Source organism: Typha angustifolia, chromosome 3 (genome assembly GCF_048772165.1).
Source record: "Typha angustifolia cultivar Huaian chromosome 3, ASM4877216v1, whole genome shotgun sequence".
In the NCBI taxonomy this organism is placed as follows: domain Eukaryota; kingdom Viridiplantae; phylum Streptophyta; class Magnoliopsida; order Poales; family Typhaceae; genus Typha; species Typha angustifolia.
Genome location: NC_133241.1, coordinates 7,892,338 through 7,912,042, shown reverse-complemented (window position 1 = coordinate 7,912,042; position 19,705 = coordinate 7,892,338). Strand labels below are relative to the sequence as shown.

The 19,705-nt window shown below is 36.4% G+C and overlaps 3 protein-coding genes and 1 long non-coding RNA gene across 5 annotated transcripts; 2 read left to right on the top strand and 2 right to left on the bottom strand.

Moving 5' to 3' along the window:
• The first annotated feature begins 666 nt into the window (after window positions 1–666).
• On the top strand, window positions 667–6,918 carry LOC140780229 (long chain acyl-CoA synthetase 9, chloroplastic). 2 transcript variants are annotated; one of them, XM_073125642.1, is made up of 12 exons: window positions 667–917; window positions 1,272–1,766; window positions 2,353–2,433; window positions 2,884–3,156; window positions 4,265–4,396; window positions 4,482–4,655; window positions 4,757–4,986; window positions 5,245–5,362; window positions 5,511–5,642; window positions 5,725–5,859; window positions 5,931–6,137; window positions 6,553–6,918. In XM_073125642.1, exons 2-12 carry the CDS (start codon window positions 1,320–1,322, stop codon window positions 6,715–6,717), a joined length of 2,094 nt encoding a protein of 697 aa, XP_072981743.1. In that variant the 5' UTR covers window positions 667–917; window positions 1,272–1,319; the 3' UTR covers window positions 6,718–6,918. The 2 variants fall into 2 exon arrangements, with proteins under 2 accessions (XP_072981743.1, XP_072981744.1); XM_073125643.1 differs by having other exon boundaries at window positions 1,269–1,766.
• Window positions 6,919–7,291: 373 nt separating this feature from the next.
• On the bottom strand, window positions 7,292–10,658 carry LOC140758420 (V-type proton ATPase subunit c1). The gene is made up of 3 exons (XM_073094578.1): window positions 10,499–10,658; window positions 10,097–10,382; window positions 7,292–7,756 (listed from the first exon to the last, which is right to left on the bottom strand). Exons 1-3 carry the CDS (start codon window positions 10,572–10,574, stop codon window positions 7,624–7,626), a joined length of 495 nt encoding a protein of 164 aa, XP_072950679.1. The 5' UTR covers window positions 10,575–10,658; the 3' UTR covers window positions 7,292–7,623.
• A 360-nt stretch (window positions 10,659–11,018) lies between these two features.
• Window positions 11,019–14,595, top strand: LOC140779932 (uncharacterized). The gene is made up of 3 exons (XR_012107415.1): window positions 11,019–11,580; window positions 13,568–13,650; window positions 14,458–14,595. It is a non-coding gene; the product is annotated as an uncharacterized lncRNA (long non-coding RNA).
• On the bottom strand, window positions 11,924–18,616 carry LOC140779893 (fatty acid amide hydrolase-like). Its single transcript, XM_073125218.1, has 20 exons — window positions 18,276–18,616; window positions 18,066–18,175; window positions 17,873–17,933; window positions 17,601–17,788; window positions 17,370–17,499; window positions 16,094–16,171; window positions 15,869–16,016; window positions 15,192–15,304; window positions 14,621–14,696; window positions 14,472–14,543; window positions 14,341–14,392; window positions 14,063–14,134; window positions 13,874–13,954; window positions 13,566–13,669; window positions 13,362–13,454; window positions 13,113–13,181; window positions 12,889–12,953; window positions 12,678–12,739; window positions 12,501–12,596; window positions 11,924–12,103 (listed from the first exon to the last, which is right to left on the bottom strand). Exons 1-20 carry the CDS (start codon window positions 18,373–18,375, stop codon window positions 12,041–12,043), a joined length of 1,833 nt encoding a protein of 610 aa, XP_072981319.1. The 5' UTR covers window positions 18,376–18,616; the 3' UTR covers window positions 11,924–12,040.
• Window positions 18,617–19,705: the final 1,089 nt, after the last annotated feature.

Here is a 19,705-nt window from a genome sequence, read left to right as displayed (position 1 = left end):
TAAAGAAGGGTGACAAATATTCATCCATATATTTTTAATCACCAACTTGGATGCACCGTAGCATAATTTATCACATACAACCAAGTTTGTCACGTCATATCATGATATCATCTAATAAGTTTTTTATTCACCTACAAGAAGTAATAAATAAAGACTGAAACCAAGCAAATAATTATTCCCACAACTTTCTAGTATTTATCAAACTAGGCTTTATTTTTCCCAAAACTATTTGAAGAATAGTTGTCAAACCGAATCTGAGAAAAAGATATGAAGATAATTAATTCATTTATATTCTAAAAAACAAAAAGTATAGAATTCGTTTTCTCCTAAATTGACGTTCATTCCACACCCTGTCTTTTGTGTTTATTACGGTTTTATCTCTCATTACTTATAAATGTTTCTAATTTGATCCTTAAAATCATAATAGTTGGACCTTCACATGTTTATTGTTATTTACACCTTTTTTTTTTGGGACCCTCGCAGTCAGACTCTAGATTATGAACATATTCTTGGTTAAATAAACGATTTATAAGAAATAATAAACTCTAAATGTAGGGCTCTAGATTGAAAAAAGAAAGAAAAGAATACACGGTGAAGGATTACGAAATTTTTAAATAACAGGGTGTAAGTCGTAAAAAATAAAGTAACGCGCAACTAGTTCACGCTTACGAAAGACGGTTTCCCCGTCGAATTTGTAACTCGCGAGGAGTTGATCTTCAACTCCAATTCCAACCGCACAGCACTGTGAAGTCTCCGCCCTCCTCTCTTTTAATTCAGAGCTCGTTCTCTGGACCCTATATAGCTCCTCTTCCTAGGGATTCTCGTCATCACTTCTCTCGCAACCCTCCGGAAGAGGCGATTCAGATCGACGTCCTCGCGGTCAGCTGCGGCGGATCTGGATCTTGAGGTCGCCGGAGGTATGGATGCTTGCGATCTCTCTTTCTAGCTTTGATCTCGTTTTTTGATCTCCATCTCTGGATCAATGCATCGCGCGATGATTCGAATACCGGGAGGTTTCTTGACGCTTACCTCGGAAGTGGTAATGTGGAGAGGATGAAGAATTGAATGATTTTCTTTGTTTTTTTTTTTGACGAAAATTATGTAGTCTAATTGTTAAGAGTGTTTTTCTTATCTTTATCTTTAGATCGTACAGTTCCTTGTTCTATTTATACCTCTAGATCTTTTGGCTTCTTGCTTGGTTCATACCTTAGGGTTTCTCTTCTGCATTTGCTGAATTTGAATCTTTACCTTGTAACAATGTTCACCAGCAGGTTTTACATCATCTTGCAAGTTTTTGCTATATTTGAGAGGCGGTAGAGATGAATCCATTTCTTGTCGGACTCTTCGCTCCTGTTATAGCTACTCTAATGTTTCGGAATTCGAAGAATGGGAAGAAGAGAGGGGTGCCGGTCGAAGTAGGTGGAGAGCCTGGATATGCGGTTCGTAATTATCGTTTTGCTGAGCCTGTGGAGACGCATTGGGAGGGGGTCGTGACGCTAGCTGAGCTGTTTGAGCAATCCTGCAAACGCTTTGCCTATATGCCTTTGTTTGGCTCGAGGAAACTTATTGCAAGCGAGATGGAAGTAACTCCAGATGGTCGATCTTTCGAGAAGCTCCATTTGGGAGATTATGAATGGCTAAGTTATGGTGAAGCTTTCAAAGCTGTCTGCAACTTTTCTTCTGGGTTAGTGCAAATTGGCCACAGAAATGGTGAACGTCTTGCTATCTTTTCTGATACCCGAGCTGAGTGGCAGATTGCCTTGCAGGTAGTTTATATTATTTAATTCCCTTAACCACAAATTGGAACCATTCTTGTAAAGTATCAATTATTCTCCTTGCAATATCATCTCTTTCGTTTACAACTTTACGTGCAGTTAGATTCAAGACGTCATTTCACCGAGTAAAATGTAGGTTATTGGTTCTTGCTGCTCACTTGTTTTATTTTTTGAAAAGTGTTCTTTAATGACCATGTGGAATCAGAAGCTAGGCGAAAGTTGTATGTCATATTAATTTTGACATAGTGACAAATATAACATGCACACAAGTTTTAGTACATATTGATGTCTACAAATAAAAGTTCAACACATTCATGCACTATAATGTTTTACATATGAACCATGAATTGAAATTTGCTGTCCTCTGAAGTCTGAACTAAGGGATCTCTTATATTGCTTGCATCACTTATCACTATTTTATATACTCTCTGTTATATTATCTTTGTAAGTGATTTTGCAGAACTTTATGAAAGAAAAGACTGCATGCATTCACCAAAGTTGCATGATATTATGGCAGAGTGAGCTTTTGGCATCATTTCCAACTTGCTAACTTCCTTATTTTGGCATTGTAAAATAGGGATGCTTTAGGCGAAGTATCACAGTTGTCACTATTTATGCTTCCTTGGGGGAGGAAGCTCTCTGCCACTCACTAAATGAGGTATGATATCTTATTATTTCTCTCTATTCAAAGTCTGTCCTTCCTGCTAAGTGCTAACCTTTAAGTTATAAATACTGTGTTCTCATCTTTCAATATGGTTTTGACTTTTGAGATCTACCAATACTTCGGCACATATCCTTCTCATGGCACAGCTTTTATACCTTTCGCTCTCATAACATGCTTCCTTAGGACTATGCCATGAAACTTTTGTGATAAATTTAATATTTCTTGGTGGGACATATTCTCTAATTATTACTTTTTGTATTTTTTTTCTCATGAAAATCTATTTTTGGTTATTCTTTGTTTTCATCTATGTGAATTCTTGTTTCTTTGCGAAGTATCTCCTTTCCATGTAGTGATTCAGGCATTCTGTTGTATTACTCATGATATTTTCTATGTTTTGCAATAATGTTAAGTTTCAGTCCTCTTTCCTTTTTCTTGGCTTTTCAGACAGAGGTCACTACTGTGATTTGTGGACGCAAAGAATTAAAAAAGCTGATTGATATAAGTGGACAACTTGACACTGTGAATCGTGTAATCTATTTAAATGATGAGGGTGTCCCAACTGAAGTCTCATTGGCTAAGAAAAATACTAGTTGGAAAGTTGCATCGTTTGAGGAAGTACAAATATTAGGCAGGGAAAATTCTGTTGATGCAGATATGCCTGCCTCATCTGATGTTGCTGTGATAATGTATACAAGTGGAAGCACTGGCTTGCCCAAGGTTTGTTCAAGTTGTATTGTTTCTCTTTCATTTATCAGTCTCTTGATTGTTGAATTGATGTCTTTATAATTACTTTCAATTATTTGATTTCTGGAATTGTTTTAATCCAAACCTCATGTGCCTGGTATCACTGATTGCTCTGTCAGGAATGTGGTAGATTGTGCTTCCAACCTCTTGAGTCTTCACTGAAAAATCTTTTTTGGCCTTGGCATATATATGACAGACGTGTTCTTTTTCCCTCACTTTTTTTTTGTTAATCATTTGCCTTGGCATATTTATGACAGACATGTTTCCTTTTCCTTTTCCTTCACCTTTTTTTGTTAATAATTTGCCTTGACATATTTATGACAGACTTGCACTGATGCACATATCCAGCATATTTAGACAGATATGTGCATGTGCAAATGTGTGTGCGTGCATGTAGTCATTGCTCTAAAAGGATTCTGTGACTGTGTGCAAGCATATCCATTTTATGTTCCTTGCTTAGCTCTAATGGCATCTTACTCATTGTCCAGGCAGTAGTGAGCTGGAAGAGCTGTTATGACTATTGGGGGTAGAGGACTCTAGAAATCTACTATCTGCCTGAAGTAGCTTCCTAGATTTGATGCTTCTATTTTCAGGATTATATTATGCTTTTCGTATGATATTTATTTGTATAGCGATTGCTTTGAAAGATGAACATCATTTGCTTACATTTTATTTTTATTTTAACAAACTTCCACATATTTATTTTATCAAATTTCTACATATTGCAAAATCATTGTTGTATTGTATCTATTTTTATTTGAGCCCAACTTCTGATTGAACATTGTATTTACTGAATTTTTTACTGCTATGTCATGGCCTTAAGGAAACCTGTCCTGGCACAACTATTTGCTGGGTGACATAAGACTTCTTGGCCCATATGGATTACCAAGAAGGCAAGAACTTCTTGTAGCATTGACATAATCATATCATTATATGCTCATTTTAATGATTATAAATGGATAGGTTATTACTATGCATGCATATATTGTATGCATATATGCATTACTTCGATCTGAACATTTCTCTAGACTTATAGCTCCTGTTGACCTAATTATGTTTTTCCCGATTTCTTTTCATGTAGGGAGTAATGATGACACACCGCAATGTACTGTCTACAGTTTCAGCTGTTATGACCATTGTACCTGAACTGGGTAAAAAGGACATATACTTGGCATACCTGCCACTGGCACATATTCTTGAGTTAGCAGCTGAGGTAAGGAATTTGATATCATACTGATTAGGAACCTGGATTTCACTCTTGTCATATTATATCTAAGCAATTTTATGTGCTTTTGCAGGCTGTAATGGTTGCTGCTGGGTGTGCTATAGGGTATGGATCACCTTTGACTCTTACTGATACATCAAATAAGATTAAAAATGGTACTAAAGGTGATGCTTCAGCATTGAGACCGACATTGATGACTGCTGTACCTGCGATACTAGACCGTGTTCGTGATGGTGTGCGGAAAAAGGTACTTATCTTTTGCCATTTTGGAACTGTAGTATTTTTCTCGCTCTTGTCCCTCTAATTTCTTTGGTATAAACTGCTTTTTGTTTATCTCTCTGCCACCAGGTAGATACAAAGGGTGGCATAGCAAAGAAATTATTTGATGTTGCATATGGTCGTCGGTTAGCTGCAATAAATGGAAGCTGGTTTGGGGCATGGGGTCTAGAGAAAATCTTGTGGGATATTCTTGTCTTCAGAAAGGTTCGTGCAATATTAGGAGGTCATGTTCGGTTTCTACTTTCTGGAGGCGCTCCTCTCTCTGGAGATACACAAAGATTTATCAACATATGCCTTGGGTTAGTAAAAATTTCTTTGCATTTTTGTTTCAGGCTTTCATTCATTGACCAATTTGCCTTGTTCATTGACAGAAGCTATAACAACTATTTAAGAGTTGCATATGTAATCTTGCAGAGCTTCATCTCTGTTTGATGACAGCTCAGATAATTAAGATGCTGTCAACTTGAAATAGTTATGATAAATAGTTAGTTCATTTTATACATCAGAAGGGGCTCAGATTCCTATTGAATGTTTATTGACCTTTTTATAATTTCCAGTGCTCCAATAGGGCAAGGATATGGTCTTACGGAAACTTGTGCTGGTGGGTCATTTTCGGAGTATGATGACACATCTGTTGGACGTGTTGGTGCTCCCCTTTCTTGTTCATATGTCAAGGTAAGGATGTAGTGGCTCATTTCATTTCGTTTAGCACTAGTCTATTCATTTTCATATTAGTTGTTGCCCATAAATAAAGCATTTTTTGTTCTTCTCTTCGTCCATATCATATCTGCAGTAACTAACATAAAGTCACTTTATATATCAGTTGATTGATTGGCCAGAAGGTGGATATTTAATAACAGATTTACCAATGCCTCGAGGAGAAATAATTATTGGGGGTCCAAATGTAACTGCAGGATACTTTAAAAATGAGGAAAAAACAAATGAATCTTACAAGGTAAGCAGCAATTGACATAATGAGATGTTTTGTTTCATGCTGCTTCTTAGGTTAATCAGCATGCTTTTGTCCTCTTGAGAAGGTTGATGAAAGAGGAATGAGATGGTTCTATACTGGTGATATTGGCCGTTTTCACCCTGATGGGTGTCTTGAAATTATTGATCGGAAGAAAGATATAGTGAAGCTCCAACATGGTGAATATGTCTCTCTGGGAAAGGTGGGCGCACTTGTGGAAGTTATTTTGTACTTGTTGTCACTATTATTACTATAAATTAATTTTCATTACAGGTAGAAGCTGCTCTCAGCGTGAGCCCATATGTTGACAACATCATGGTGCATGCTGATCCTTTTCACAGTTACTGTGTTGCGCTTGTTGTAGCTGCCCATAGTGCAATAGAAAATTGGGCTTCAAATCAAGGAATCACATACAGCAACTTTTCAGAGTTATGCCAAAGACAAGATACTGTGAAAGAAGTACTTGGATCCTTACAAAAGGTTTGCTCTTCCATCCTTTTTAGCTAAAGCATTAGTCGGATCTTCAGTACAGCAACTCAGGTTTAGTTCTTATCTTAGGGAATTTATAAAAGTATCTTGCGGAATATCTCTCTCTGGCTATATATGCTCAGGAACATTTTCTGTGAGAACTTGGTTGCTTCCTTTCTATAATCTGATTGCATTCATCAGCATCGCCTGGTGAACTGCTGTGCAGTTTGTCTTTTTCCAAAATGGTTTCCCTGTTCTCAAAGAAGAAAGTGACATAAATAAATAGATAAAATTGAATATCTTGTGACTGAAAGCGAGCTACTTATAATTGTTGTATTCTATCTAGTGCAGCCCCCCTGCATAATATATGTATGATAGAAGAAAGACATCTGTTTATTATTATTGATGTCATTGATTTATGGTTCAGGCTGCTAAGGAAGCACGTTTGCAAAAGTTTGAGATTCCAGCAAAAATCATATTGCTTCCTGAGCCATGGACCCCCGAGTCTGGCTTGGTCACCGCTGCACTCAAGCTCAAGAGAGAAGTTATCAGGAAAGCATTTGCAGACGATCTTGCTAGCTTATACGCCTGAACTCATTGGAGCAAATTTAGTTTTCGAGGCTTGTAGTGACAACATACAGTTTGCTCATGTATTGTTCTGTTTTATTGATGCTGTAGTGCGTTCTTAGTAGCTGAAAGCTTTATATTTTGTGAGGCTGTTTTACATCCAATCTATGTATTTTTGACCGAAACTAGTAAAAGATCGGAGATAAATAAATTGCACTGTTATATATTCTGCATTGAAATTTATTTTTCCACTTGTTAAATGTAGATGCTTGCTACATGGGAGTTTTTGACCAAACTAGTTTGTATTGTCTGACAATTTATTTTAACTACTAAAAAAAACCAAGTTAAATAATTTTTTATATATAAAACATTGAAATATTTAATGTTTTAGAATCAGACAAAATTGTTAGCGTAATCGGTAGTTTTATCTAGAGATAAAAAGTTGATAAATCTAATATTTTTATTAGGACTACCATAAATTAAACACTATTTAATAATAAATTTAAAAACTAATCTATTTGATAAAAAAAATAGAAAATTTAGAACAAAGAACTCACATCTGGTAATGGAAATATGTGCAGCTACTGGCTGAACTCGGATGAAAGGCAAAAAGAATGACTAGTTTGCCTTTAAAGTCTAAACGGTTTTATTTCATATCCAAAGCATCTACTTTATCATCACATACAGCATAGAATAATTGGGACCTCTGTAATCCCACCAAGAGTTTATGACATTAACCCAAATTTTGGGTCCAATAACAAACACCAACGATACACCATAGAAAAGAATAAGAGTATCTTCCCCGACATCAAAATAACACGACCCAGCGTACATTAACAAAAATTAAACGAGAACCTCAAATTCATTTTCGCTAGAATATAAAAAGGGCGGCGTGGGCAAGGAGAACATATATGGCAGATGCTAAGAGCTTCTAGTCTGCTCGAGATTGGCCTGCACGAGATGAGAGGATGATGCCAACGATCAAACCATAGAGGGCAAGAGCTTCAGCAAAAATAAGGATGAGGATCATTCCCACAAACAACTTTGGTTGCTGTGCGTTTGCCCTGCATTGAACGTTAATCATGATCAAACAAATTTGCCACCTTAATGCTACGTAAATTAAACCAAGCTTCTAAGACATTTAATATCATTTCATGCAGGATTAGTTTATCATGTAATTTGGAATCTTGGAGAAAGTCAAAAAGAAACAGAATTGCTTGTCATGTAGCTTTATAATTTATGATAAGAAAGCGGTGCAAAAAAAAAGGCTAATTATAGAGGTAACAATAAATTATCCTAATTCAATCCAAGTCATCGTGCAGTGAATAGAAAATCATATCTCATGATTTATGCTAGTCTAAACAATAATATACAAAACAGAAAACTGCCATCCTCTGCAGGGCCTGAAGACAACAGCTATCCTTATCCAAGCCATGAACTCCACAACCATCATAATCATAAATTCATAATTGAAAAGCACAACTCAAAAATTTCCACCAGCTCTACAAACACTATACTTTTATAAGCAAGTTAAGTGACGCAAAATAAGTTAAATAATAAATCCAGTAAAGTACTTCTAGAAACTAACATCAATAATGATTTACTACAAAATTGATATGCATAACAAATCTAATGAAAGGCAGACCACCACTTGATAATAACAGAATAAACCTATAATCTACCAGTAACTTATGAGACCATGCATGAAATATAAAAGATTTTACAAGCCCAAATGAAAGCAGCAAATATAGTGAATAATATTAATACAGGAGAAAACCAATCATGACAAATAAATAAAAAACAAAAAAAAATGATACAAATCTCAGCAGAGAACTTAAATATTGAGACATCTAGACACTTGCTTCATCTCAACTATCATAAATTTCTTCCTATTGTGAATAGCTACCTTGGTTTCACATGACCAAACAGAAAATATTACCTTTAGCTTTTCCAAAGAAAGATCGAAGTTTGGATACTGTACCATACTAAGGTAAAAAATGCAGAGAAATGTGATGATAAAAGAAAAGCAATAGTGAGAATGAATCCTAAATATCAAAGATAATAGACCCAATATACTATCTCTGCATAATAAGTGAATTTGTCTTCATACACTAACCTCTGTTCAGCTACCCACCTTGGTTTACAACTTCACAAATTCAAAGATGAAAACCACTGATAGCATCAGCTTTTTTAAAATAGTACTTAAGTGATGAAAGGCATTACCTATAGCATTATGAAATACATGGCACACACTAGTTATAACTGAATAGGTATGTAATAGGACCAATGTAAAGATATTTAAAAGAGAACATTAAGAGTAGGTATGATGTTGATAGTAGCATTAACAGAAAAAAAAATACAAATTGCCAAACTATACACCAGCATTGTGTAAATCAATAAATGCCGTCATCCTTAATTGGAAAAGATGAGCTCCTTTATATGTAAACTATAAATATAAAAGTATTGCCAATGATACTAAAAAGGGATTGCATCTTATATGTTATACAACCCGTTAAAGTTCAAAGCAGGGAAAGTTAGATAGAATAATTATATATATAAATAGATATGACATTAAAATTTTGATTGACCTATAAAGAACAACATAATTATTGCTTAAACTTATATAGTAGTTGGGTTCACAAGACATTTCATACATCTCTTAATAAACACTTTTAAGACACAGAACAAGCAATTAAAAGCAATCCATAAAATCATTAATAAAATTGAAAAAAATAGCACCAAAACAAAATCATATTGCCAAATTAAAATAAAGGGAAATTTTTTAAAAACACCCAATATTTTGTCTTTAATATTGTTCACACCTACAATATAGATATTTGTCATTTAACCCCTACATTAGATGCCTCAAAAAGACCTAAGCTGTTATTTTTCTTAACGGTTAGTTACCATATTTATGAGTTTACGTATCTACAGATGCAAAGTGATCTTGATACCCTTGACCTTAAAATCTAACTCTCCATTTATTTTTTCACACAAAGGGTTGAATGATAAACATTCATACGGCAGTTGGTACGGTGTGAATGATAACAAAAGCAAAGTTTAGGCTGTTTTTTCATTAGATTTTCCTAAAATATATTCCACCTATAAATCAAAGCAAAGCAAAGCATAGTATGATAAATATACTTTTCTACATCATCAAAGACTTGGCATCTGAAAATTATATCAAATGTCTCTACATTCTTAGCAAGAAACACAACGGGTTACATAAAAAATGGCAAAGCTAATAATAGATCTCAATTCCAGATATTCAACCACAATAACAAAATACTTTCAAGAGCAGATCAAGCACCGCAAACAAAATAAAGAGTCAAAACAGATGAAAAGAAAAGAAAAAATCTTAGCACGAAATAATAATAATAACAGATCAAGAAACTAAAAATTACCTAACTCCAGCATCTCCAACGATGCCAATGGCCATACCAGCCGAAAGCCCAGCAAGACCACAAGCAAGCCCGGACGAGAGATGCGCATATCCATCAAAGAGGTAATACGACTTCGCCTTCGGGTTGATCCCTGTACTGATGATAACCGCAATGATCAAACCGTAGATCCCGAGCACTCCGGCCATGACAACGGGAACGATCGACTTCATCACGAGCTCCGGCCGCATCACCCCCATCGACGCCACCCCAACCCCACTCTTCGCCGTCCCATACGCCGCTCCCATGCCTACACATCAACATAACCACATCAATAATCCAAGAATCGTTAGGATCCAATGCTAAAGGTGAAACCCGAACGCTTCGAACGAAACCGTAGAAAAGGTGAAGGAGATGGAGCATCACATGAGAAGACCAGCGCCGCCGCGGCACCGAGGAATCCGAAGAAAGGGGCGGTTTCATCTCCGCTAAAGGTAGACATCGTCGCGGCGGAGAGGAGATCTCGAAACCCTAGATTTTTGGGAAATTTTTGAGAGGTATAGGAAAATTTGGGGAGGAAGAGGGGAGAAATGGAGTAGAGGTGGAGGACGAAGGGAATACTAGGTGCGCAAAGTACAGTTTTACCCTCATATATTGTTATATTTACGTAGTATACCAAGAGTAGTTGCAATTGGAAGGATGGGCTGTACTGTCATCTTGAATAAGTGTGGATCCTGTCACGTCCTATGAGTTCGTGAGGTTAATTATAATTGACTAAAGTAATCTTCTCTTTTATTCACTTTAGTCCATACGTTTTGAGATATTATCAAATTCTGCTCACCGTAAAATGATAGTGACGTAATTTGTGAAAAGAAGGAGGTTTTATGCATAAGGTCGTCTTATGCTAAACACCTTCATTAAATAAACGGTAAAAAGGATCGATTTGCAAATACTTTTAGTTTATAGGTGTTTCCGGTACTTTCCTGACTATCACCCACCACCGCCGCTCTTGGCTTCTTCGTCTGATCGAGCTCGGGAGCACTCGTCAATGGCGCCAACCAAGTTCCCCAAAAGATCCGGGCCCGTGACAGAATCCGAGATCCGATGGTGTCCAACTTTGATTAGTACGAGTTGGGTAGTACCTATTTCCTTTCCCTCTGCTCTCGTCTCTTAGCTTTACCCCATCTATGATCATTCCAGTGAGTTAGATCATCAAATTTGCAGATATTTATTATGACCAAGTTCGTTAAACATCGACTAAGTTATGATTTTTCAGTAAAAATCGGTTCGTGCTTACTGTTGTTATTGTTGTTCTTCTTCTTCTTCTTTAATGGCATATAATAGAATGTTTGTGCTTGTTTGTTCACTCTATGTCTATGGACGGAGATTGCTACAGTAGAATGATACTAAAGATGATAGAGTATAAGAGAAGCTGGATACAAGAAGCCAGAATCTGAGGAATGATACTGTGGTTGGTGCTTGATTTACCTTTCAGCGGCACTGTGGCAGTAAGATGTTAATACTTTAATTTTTATGTTTCCGTGCATATTTTTGGTGTTAATTTTTATTAATATAATCATACATCATCACGATTATGTCAAATTAGTGAATTCTCGGTGTTGATGTGAATATTTTCACTTCTTCATTTTTTCTGTATCATACTATGGATCATGCCATTTAATTCGTTCACTTGTTCTTGTTAGCGAACTGCTGATAATTCTTCTTGTTCTTTTGTATATCTATTCTGGACATTCGCTATCAAGTATCTGACGGTGGAATTTTAACTTTGAAAACGAGCAAGTATTTCTTTTCCCTTGAACATGAAATAAGAAGCAGCCTCATCATGAGGAGTTTCCATCTAATAATCTATTTTTGTTATGTAGTTCTTGTACAGAGTTTACTCTTTGCTTGAATTAGAACACAATAATCTCATTCAACCAGCAGGCCTTCAGTGCTAGCTCCTTTCAACTAAGATTTGCTGAGGAGATCATAGAACACCTTCGGCTCCTTGTAGCTTTTGAAGCATAGAGCCTGTCAAGACAGTTATTAAGTAGATGAGTTTATTAAAATTTGTGAGTAGTTACTAGTTAGTACTTGAAACTTGAAAGAACCAAAAATATGGGAATAATATGTCAAGAAACTATACAGAAAGTCACTAGTCATTAGAGTAGCACATTTGAACGTAATATATGATACACTTGTAACCTAATATTGTCCTTCTGTGTTTCTGGGGCTTCTGGCTGTTAATGTTTAAAACTTCCACAAGACATTTTAGCTATCTAGTTAGATTACCTCCTTGTAGGTACTAACAAAACTTAGTTTTCTTCTTTGTTAACAACTAACAAACCTAAAAGGCTTCCATGTATTAGCCTCTCAAGAACCATAACGTAGATTTAGAAAAGTATGAATCCATAGAATCATTCTTTACCTGCATTGCAAATGCCAGGTGAAGTAGGGTTGCTTCAGACCATGGTCTCCCTATAAACTGAAGGCCAATCGGCAAGCCCTCTTTGTCATAACCAACCTATGGAACAGCAAATACAGCCATCAGATCATATAGAATTAGTGTATTTTATGTTAAGGAACAAAAACATGGAAAAAGTACCGTAATGGTAATGGCGGGCAAGCCAAGAAAATTTCCTGCTATTGAGAACCTCACAAGTGCAGCTAGACCAAAGATACGAAATAAATATTACACTCAATTATAAATTTAAGTTATTATAATTAGAAAGCTATTGCAAATGATGAATGGCATGCTTCTAGAGAAACTACTTTATTCAAGATACAGAGGGAAAATTTTTTTTTGTCCTGCTTACCACCATTTATGTAATCAAGTTCTCCACTACTCAGAGCATCATTTTGCAACGTATATGCAGTTACACTGTAGTAAAAAGAAGGCAAAGAAAAAATAAGCAAATCTCAGCTGGAAGAAACTTTGCAGAAAGTAAACAAGATCTATGCAATACATACATACATAATACATATTATATATGTATTATATACAGGAATATGTTGCTAATTATAGTGTTGAACATAGTACCCAGTTGTTGGCGTTACAATTACATCTGCCCTTTCAAAGATTTCCTTATGGAACTGCATCTGACGATTCCTGTAGACACATTGTTGAACAATGAAAATGTATCATATGATTCATGCAGACAAATAATAAACAGCGAGAAGATTTGTCCTTTATAAATGGCTTATTGTGAAACCAAAATTATCGAGAATGAGTAACTATAAACATTAAGCAATATGGACCAGAGGCACAACAAAGTTTTAGACAACTCACCTAATTCGTTGAGCATTTAAATAATCTTCGCTATTAAATGAACCATAGACACAAAGTGCCACTCTTGCATCCCACCCAATTTCCGAAAAGTTCCTTGTGTAATTGAAGGAAAATACAGGACATATTGTCAGTTAATGAACTTAGTATTTATTAAAATCAATATGATTTAAAAATTTATATACATGAAATTACTTGACTACTTACAGTTTTGCAAGATGTGGAGCCAGCGAAGCTGTGCATTCAGAACCAATTGTCACATAATGAGCCAGGCGCATCTCTTCTATCTCAGGTATGGTTACATTCACAGTCTTACAGACAGTAAGAAGTATTTAAGAATTTAGAAATAAATAATATTGGGCAAGATAATTGCTTCTGAGTAAAGACAGATTGTTTTAGTGTGGATCAGAAAGATGAAAAGATGTTGAGACTTCAGACACTGCACACTTCAGCATGTTTTATTTTTTTTCAGAAAATCACAACTTTTTATTTGGTATTGGAAAAAAGTCTTTTACCTTCCACCCATATTGTTTGTATAGCATCTCAAGAGCTCGGTCACAACAGCTTCTGATATCCTCAACACTGTCATTAAACCACTGTTTTGCCCCAACAAAATTGGGATTAGATCAGATTGAGAGAAAAACTTTGTAATTGAAAGAAAAAGGATAATGCAAGATAACATATCTTGTAGTTTCAATTCTGACCTCTCCATATTTAGCAAGTTTAATGTTTGTGATGGAATGCGTAGATGTCAGAAGAGGAAGATTCAATTCAGGCTGGAACATAACCACAAAATGGGAAGGAATTAGATATGAAAGTTAGGCAATTACTATCTATCTTCATATTAATATATGACTCCATGTAACTATTGATAGAGCTCTTCTGAACATGGTAGTACTCTGTAATACTGAACCTTCTATGTTCTCCAACTGTAATGAATCTAAAGATGAAATAAAGGAACTTCTGAGTTTAAATTATTTACCTTTAAATATGTTGGTTGACCTAACTGAGGGTGGCCACAAATAGCTGCATAACTGAAATATATAATACTATGTTTATTTATACAGTCAAAGATCTAAGAAAGATTTCGGAATTGCAGCGAAGGGAACTAACGCGATAAGTGCATCCTCAACTGTTGCTGCTAATATTCCTGGCATCCCAACTGTCCAATTCAGTGGAAGAACACTGAAACAGAAAAACAAATGTATTAGTATATGATGAGATTGCTTAATGCAAGAATTCTACTAGACTAGTTGATGTACCCAGAACTAGACAGGCGCCCAGAAGTTGGCTTCAGACCAACGACACCGCACATAGCAGCAGGCATACGCACCGACCCTAAATACAAGCATTAAGAAGGTGCATAAATTTGTTCAGCATTCTTGTTGGTAGAATCTTGAAACACATTGACTACTGCTTAATATGTATGCTATGTTATAGATGTGCAGTTAATATGAGGGGTATGAGTGAGTTTACCTATTCCATCTACTAGAATTCTCGAAAGATGATATGGCTTTTATCATACAAAAAAGTTGAGGTAGTTCCAAATCTAATTATCGAGTGGGTAACGAAAAGAAAGGTATATTGCTTGTATGACTGGGAACAAGGTTCTCAATGGTTGATAATACATGATAGTCTGGATTGTGTCATTCAGATAAACAAGAGAGTTATCTCTATGGTATGGCAAGGTAATTATATTCTGATGGAAAAATGCCAAGAAGTAGAGATTGAAAACTTAAAGGTCATATCCATAGAATCTAGCATGTGAATTCTCAATCTTAATCTTCTTAAGATGCTTAAGATGAGCAACCTTCTGCTGGTTGAATTGCTTACCACCCCCATCTACACCAAGTGCAATAGGGCACAATCCAGCACACACTACAGCTGCAGATCCACTTGATGATCCTCCCGAGACCTTGTTCACCTTGTAAGGGTTTCTTGTAGCCCTGTAGTAGATTAACTGCATTCGTTTATTGTGAAACTAAAAAGAAAAGGAAATGCTTTATACTAACTTGTTTTACTGATTGCTTGTAATTTCTCCCTTTAAAATCTCCTGCTCCAGGAAATACTTGATCAAGGAGCAGTTGGTATTTTTTTTTTTTTTTTTTTGTAATTTTCCTGAAAAGAAAATTTACCAATTGCAGGACATTCTGCTGCCTAGAATAGCTACCCAATTTCTACATCACTGCTGGAACTGAAGCTTACAGTGGCAAAGCTTCCATTCCAAAAACTAATTAATGTCATCCACTGTGGCCCTGAGGCACCATTAGTCATTTATTAAGGGAAAGAAAATCTCTGGGTAAAATGTAGAAAAGAAAGAAAGAAAAAAATTACTGCTAGTATTAATTTTGAGCAATTGGCTACTTGGCAACCCATGATTAGCTCCTGAGAAGTAGCTAGATTCCTTTCTACCCTTCTTTACTTGTACTACTAGATGATTTGGAAATCAATGCAGTAATTTTCTTTTTAATCTATATGTAGCTAGCTGCTGCAAGAATAAATGAGCTTACCCATAGTGAGGATTAATCCCACTGGTCCCAGCTCCAAGCTCATGCATGTTAGTCTTCCCCACAAGTATAGCTCCACATGCTCTCAATTGCTTGACACAGTTTGCATCATCAATGCACGGCCTCACCCTGTGCATCCACTTAGTCCCTCCTGAGCAATCGTCACTCAGATCAAGAATGTAGAAATAGAAAAAGAGATCCAATAATGAGTCTAGTGGATCATAGTACCTGTAGTAGGATATGGCATGCAGTCTATTTCATCTTTAATGGCAACTAGTATTCCATCCATGAGGGAGATAGGGATGCCTAGATAACAAAAACCATGATAAGCTGTTAGATGGATAAAAACGTAACATGATCTATCTACCTCAACGGCATTTAATGTGTATTGGTACACGAAATTAGAAGTCCGGATAGTCGTACTGGTCGGCACTTGCCGTGCCAACAAAGCATTGACATGTGGCACGAGGAAGTGTACCCCTCATAGTAATTTTGCCGCTCGTTATCTACCTTGTCGTTGAGCTTGCCACCACTGAGTTGCCAGTGCTGCTCACCCCACCTGAGCTTGCGCCGCTCACATCCCCAGTCAAGTGCCTTAGTCCGAGGGAGGAAGGTGGGGTTGGGTCGATTAATTAAAAACTTAAGTTGTAGATCCGAATCGCTCGGGCGACGATGACCAGCAAAGGTGACTCAGCAAGCCGACGACGACAAATAGTAAAGTGAGTAGCCACTTACCTCTTTCTCTCCCTCCCTTACGACACAGTCGATGGTCGGCACAGTCTGTGCCTGTGCCACGACCATCATTGATTGGGTACAATTAAATCATTAGTTTTACTCAAAGTGATTATGCATAAACTTTGTCTTTACTATTTAATTTCTCCTTTCGTTCTATAGGTGAAGTTGTTACCCACACAAGGATGAATAGTTGGTGAGCTTTTTCATTAATCATCTGTTGGATTTCGTACAAACATCACTTAAAAATTTCTGTTCCTGATGTTTCCAAATGCTTAAGTTCTGAGCTTCTTCTTTATTGCATAAGTTTTATGTTTGAACGACTCACTGAATCCAAATGCTAAAATCTAGATTCACAAGTTAATCTGCGAATGGACCACACGATCCTGTAGCTGTAGCTGTAGCTGTTGTACGTTCCATATCTTTAAACGAAATGATATTTGTGATAAACTGTTCACCTGAATACTCGAAAACGTTCTGAAAACAACCTAATTTATTCAAAAGAAATAAATTAGTTGGATGTTATCTTTCTTTTATTGCTATCTTTCATCTATTGTATGTTAGGAGTAAATATACGACATAGGTAGGTGAACAGCAGTTCAGACATTCATGCTTAACCTAGAATAGTTGTCTCACAACCTTCATGTGAACAAGCTAAAAATTTAACATAGGTTGGTTGGTTGGTTGTAAAACCCACTTGAGGTAACTTTATCATGTTAAATGTTAAAAGGAATTGCTGAACGGGTCTGACATGAGTGCAGAAAATAACTACCTCTTTGATATCGAAGAGATGACTCCTCTGCTTGCCTTAGAATATCTTTTGCATCATAGTTGATGAAGAATGCCATGTTCAGAGTAGGATCTGATGACTCTTTCACTACAGCTAAAAATCGCTTTGCGACCTGTTAAAAGTTATAGCAGCGAATGTAGAACCATTTGCTTGAAATATAATGGCAAATATTCTCAAAACTAGGGTGACTGTTCTGAGTTTAAGACAGTATACCACAAGGGGAGTTGTTTCTCCAGACATGTAGGATCTTGCGAAATCCTGTATCGTCCATCGTTTAAAGCTAGAAGATGGTTTACTTAGTATGGATTCGAGACGAGGAGGAAGGCAATTCGCAGCTTCCTGAACTCGCTCGGCTGGAGATAATTCAGGCTTTGCGCGAGTAACATTTTGTTCTTCAATATCTACAACAAGTTATGTCAAATGTAGATTAAAAGCTAAATGAGTTAATTCTGTAAGGAGTTGGGAGTTATCAGAAGGATTCAGACCTTCCCAGTTATGAGTGGAAGTGAACAAAGGTGGCTCCTGTATCTCTGCGAAGGAGACGAGCTGCAATAAAAGAGCATTACTGTTAGGAACTCTCAACCATTGCCTGTCAAACTGTTCAGGGTTATGCTCACTGATGCACTCCATCTTCTATTGAAACATTGGAATCATGAAGCAGGGAGAGATGAAAATTACCTTATGGATGAGATTATCTTTCTTCAGTACATAAACCACTATAGGTCCCAGAATCCAAGACTCGAGAATCCACACAAAAATCTTCACCAGGAGTCCCGCAACCCGAGGAGCTAGTTTTTGTACAGAAAAGAAACATGCAAAAACTGCTCATTTAACATACCAGTTGTGAAAAGTGATCAAATGGGTCGTCCTGAAATTTGAACATAGTACCTTTGACATTAGCATGGATGTAAAATTCATCGCTGTCGGGGCCGAGATTGACCTCCGCAGCCGGCTTGTAGACCTTTCCTGAGGATCTAAAGATGCCCATCAAGGAAAATTTTCACCTTCGGACGAGAGAAAGAGAGAATTGTGATGCGGTCTCTCTGCAAGGTTGGAAGGTTATATAGAGGAGAAGGGTGGAGTTTACAAGGAGAGAGTGATAAATGCAACGACCGGAGGCTTGTGGCAAAATTTTGTCTTAGAGTGGGAGAAGGGAGAGAGAGAATTAAATCACAAGAGAAGGAGAAGGGTCGAAGGAGAAATGAAAAGAAAAGAAAGTAATGGTAAGAGATGGGAGAAGGAGAAAGCTTTTCTTGTCAAGATCGTTTGCAACGGTATCTTCCCAGGAGATTCCCAGAATAGTGAAGTATTAACGTTCACAGAATCCCATCACCTTGTCTTAATCTACACTCTAGATTTTTGGTTACTTGACACACACCACAAAACTTTTGTCAAGAAAACTGGGGAAATATATCCCAAAAGAAACATATCTCACCCCAAATAGTTGGGACTCAAAAATAAAAATAAATAAAAAAAATTCCACTTAAACTAGAGATGTATAATTTATGGGGACTAAGTCTAACTTTTCCTAATTATGTTTAACACTTGGTAGTTGGAATTTAATCAAGGATTTCCATGTAACTAAGTGAGAAGAAAAGCAAGTACCAGCTTGGAAGTTTGCAATAATATATGCTAAATTTTATTAGTCTATAGATAAATCTATAAAGCTTAGCAGTACAAAATCAGATTCAGGATTCAAGAATTCAATCGATCGGTTGTGGTCATCATTAGTCTGTAATTAATTACAATCCATGATTAAAACTTTCTCAATCACCTTTTTTAAGCATTTGTGGCCAGGATTATGGCTATACCTTTCATGACTGTTGGTTACTTTTGCTTTGATGAAGCATTATTAATTGTAATGAACTTTGATGCAATCATAATAACAAAATGCACTGTGCGTATAATTCTCATGTCAAGTAATAAATTTTATGAGATGAAGATCGATCAGACCGTGGAATGATAATATCTAAATTTGTTCCAAGCCGTCGAACGGACTTCGAATAAGACTCAGGTATTCAAACAAATCGAAGAAAATTGTTAGATTCCTAGATTCCAATTGAGAAAGATTTCTCCTTTATATATAATAAAAATTCTAGTTGAATGAACTTGGTAAATTAAGATTATATAGAGGATTATTCACATTAACCAGGAATAAGACCTACATTAATACTGCGGAGTAAATGTGTATTCATGTGCTTTAATTTCTGATGGATACCATTATTACTGTGTGACAAAATGTGACGTGGATTTTAAGGTATTTCCACAAACTGTGCACAAATTATAAGGGGGAGGGGTCCATGAGATGATTTCCGAGT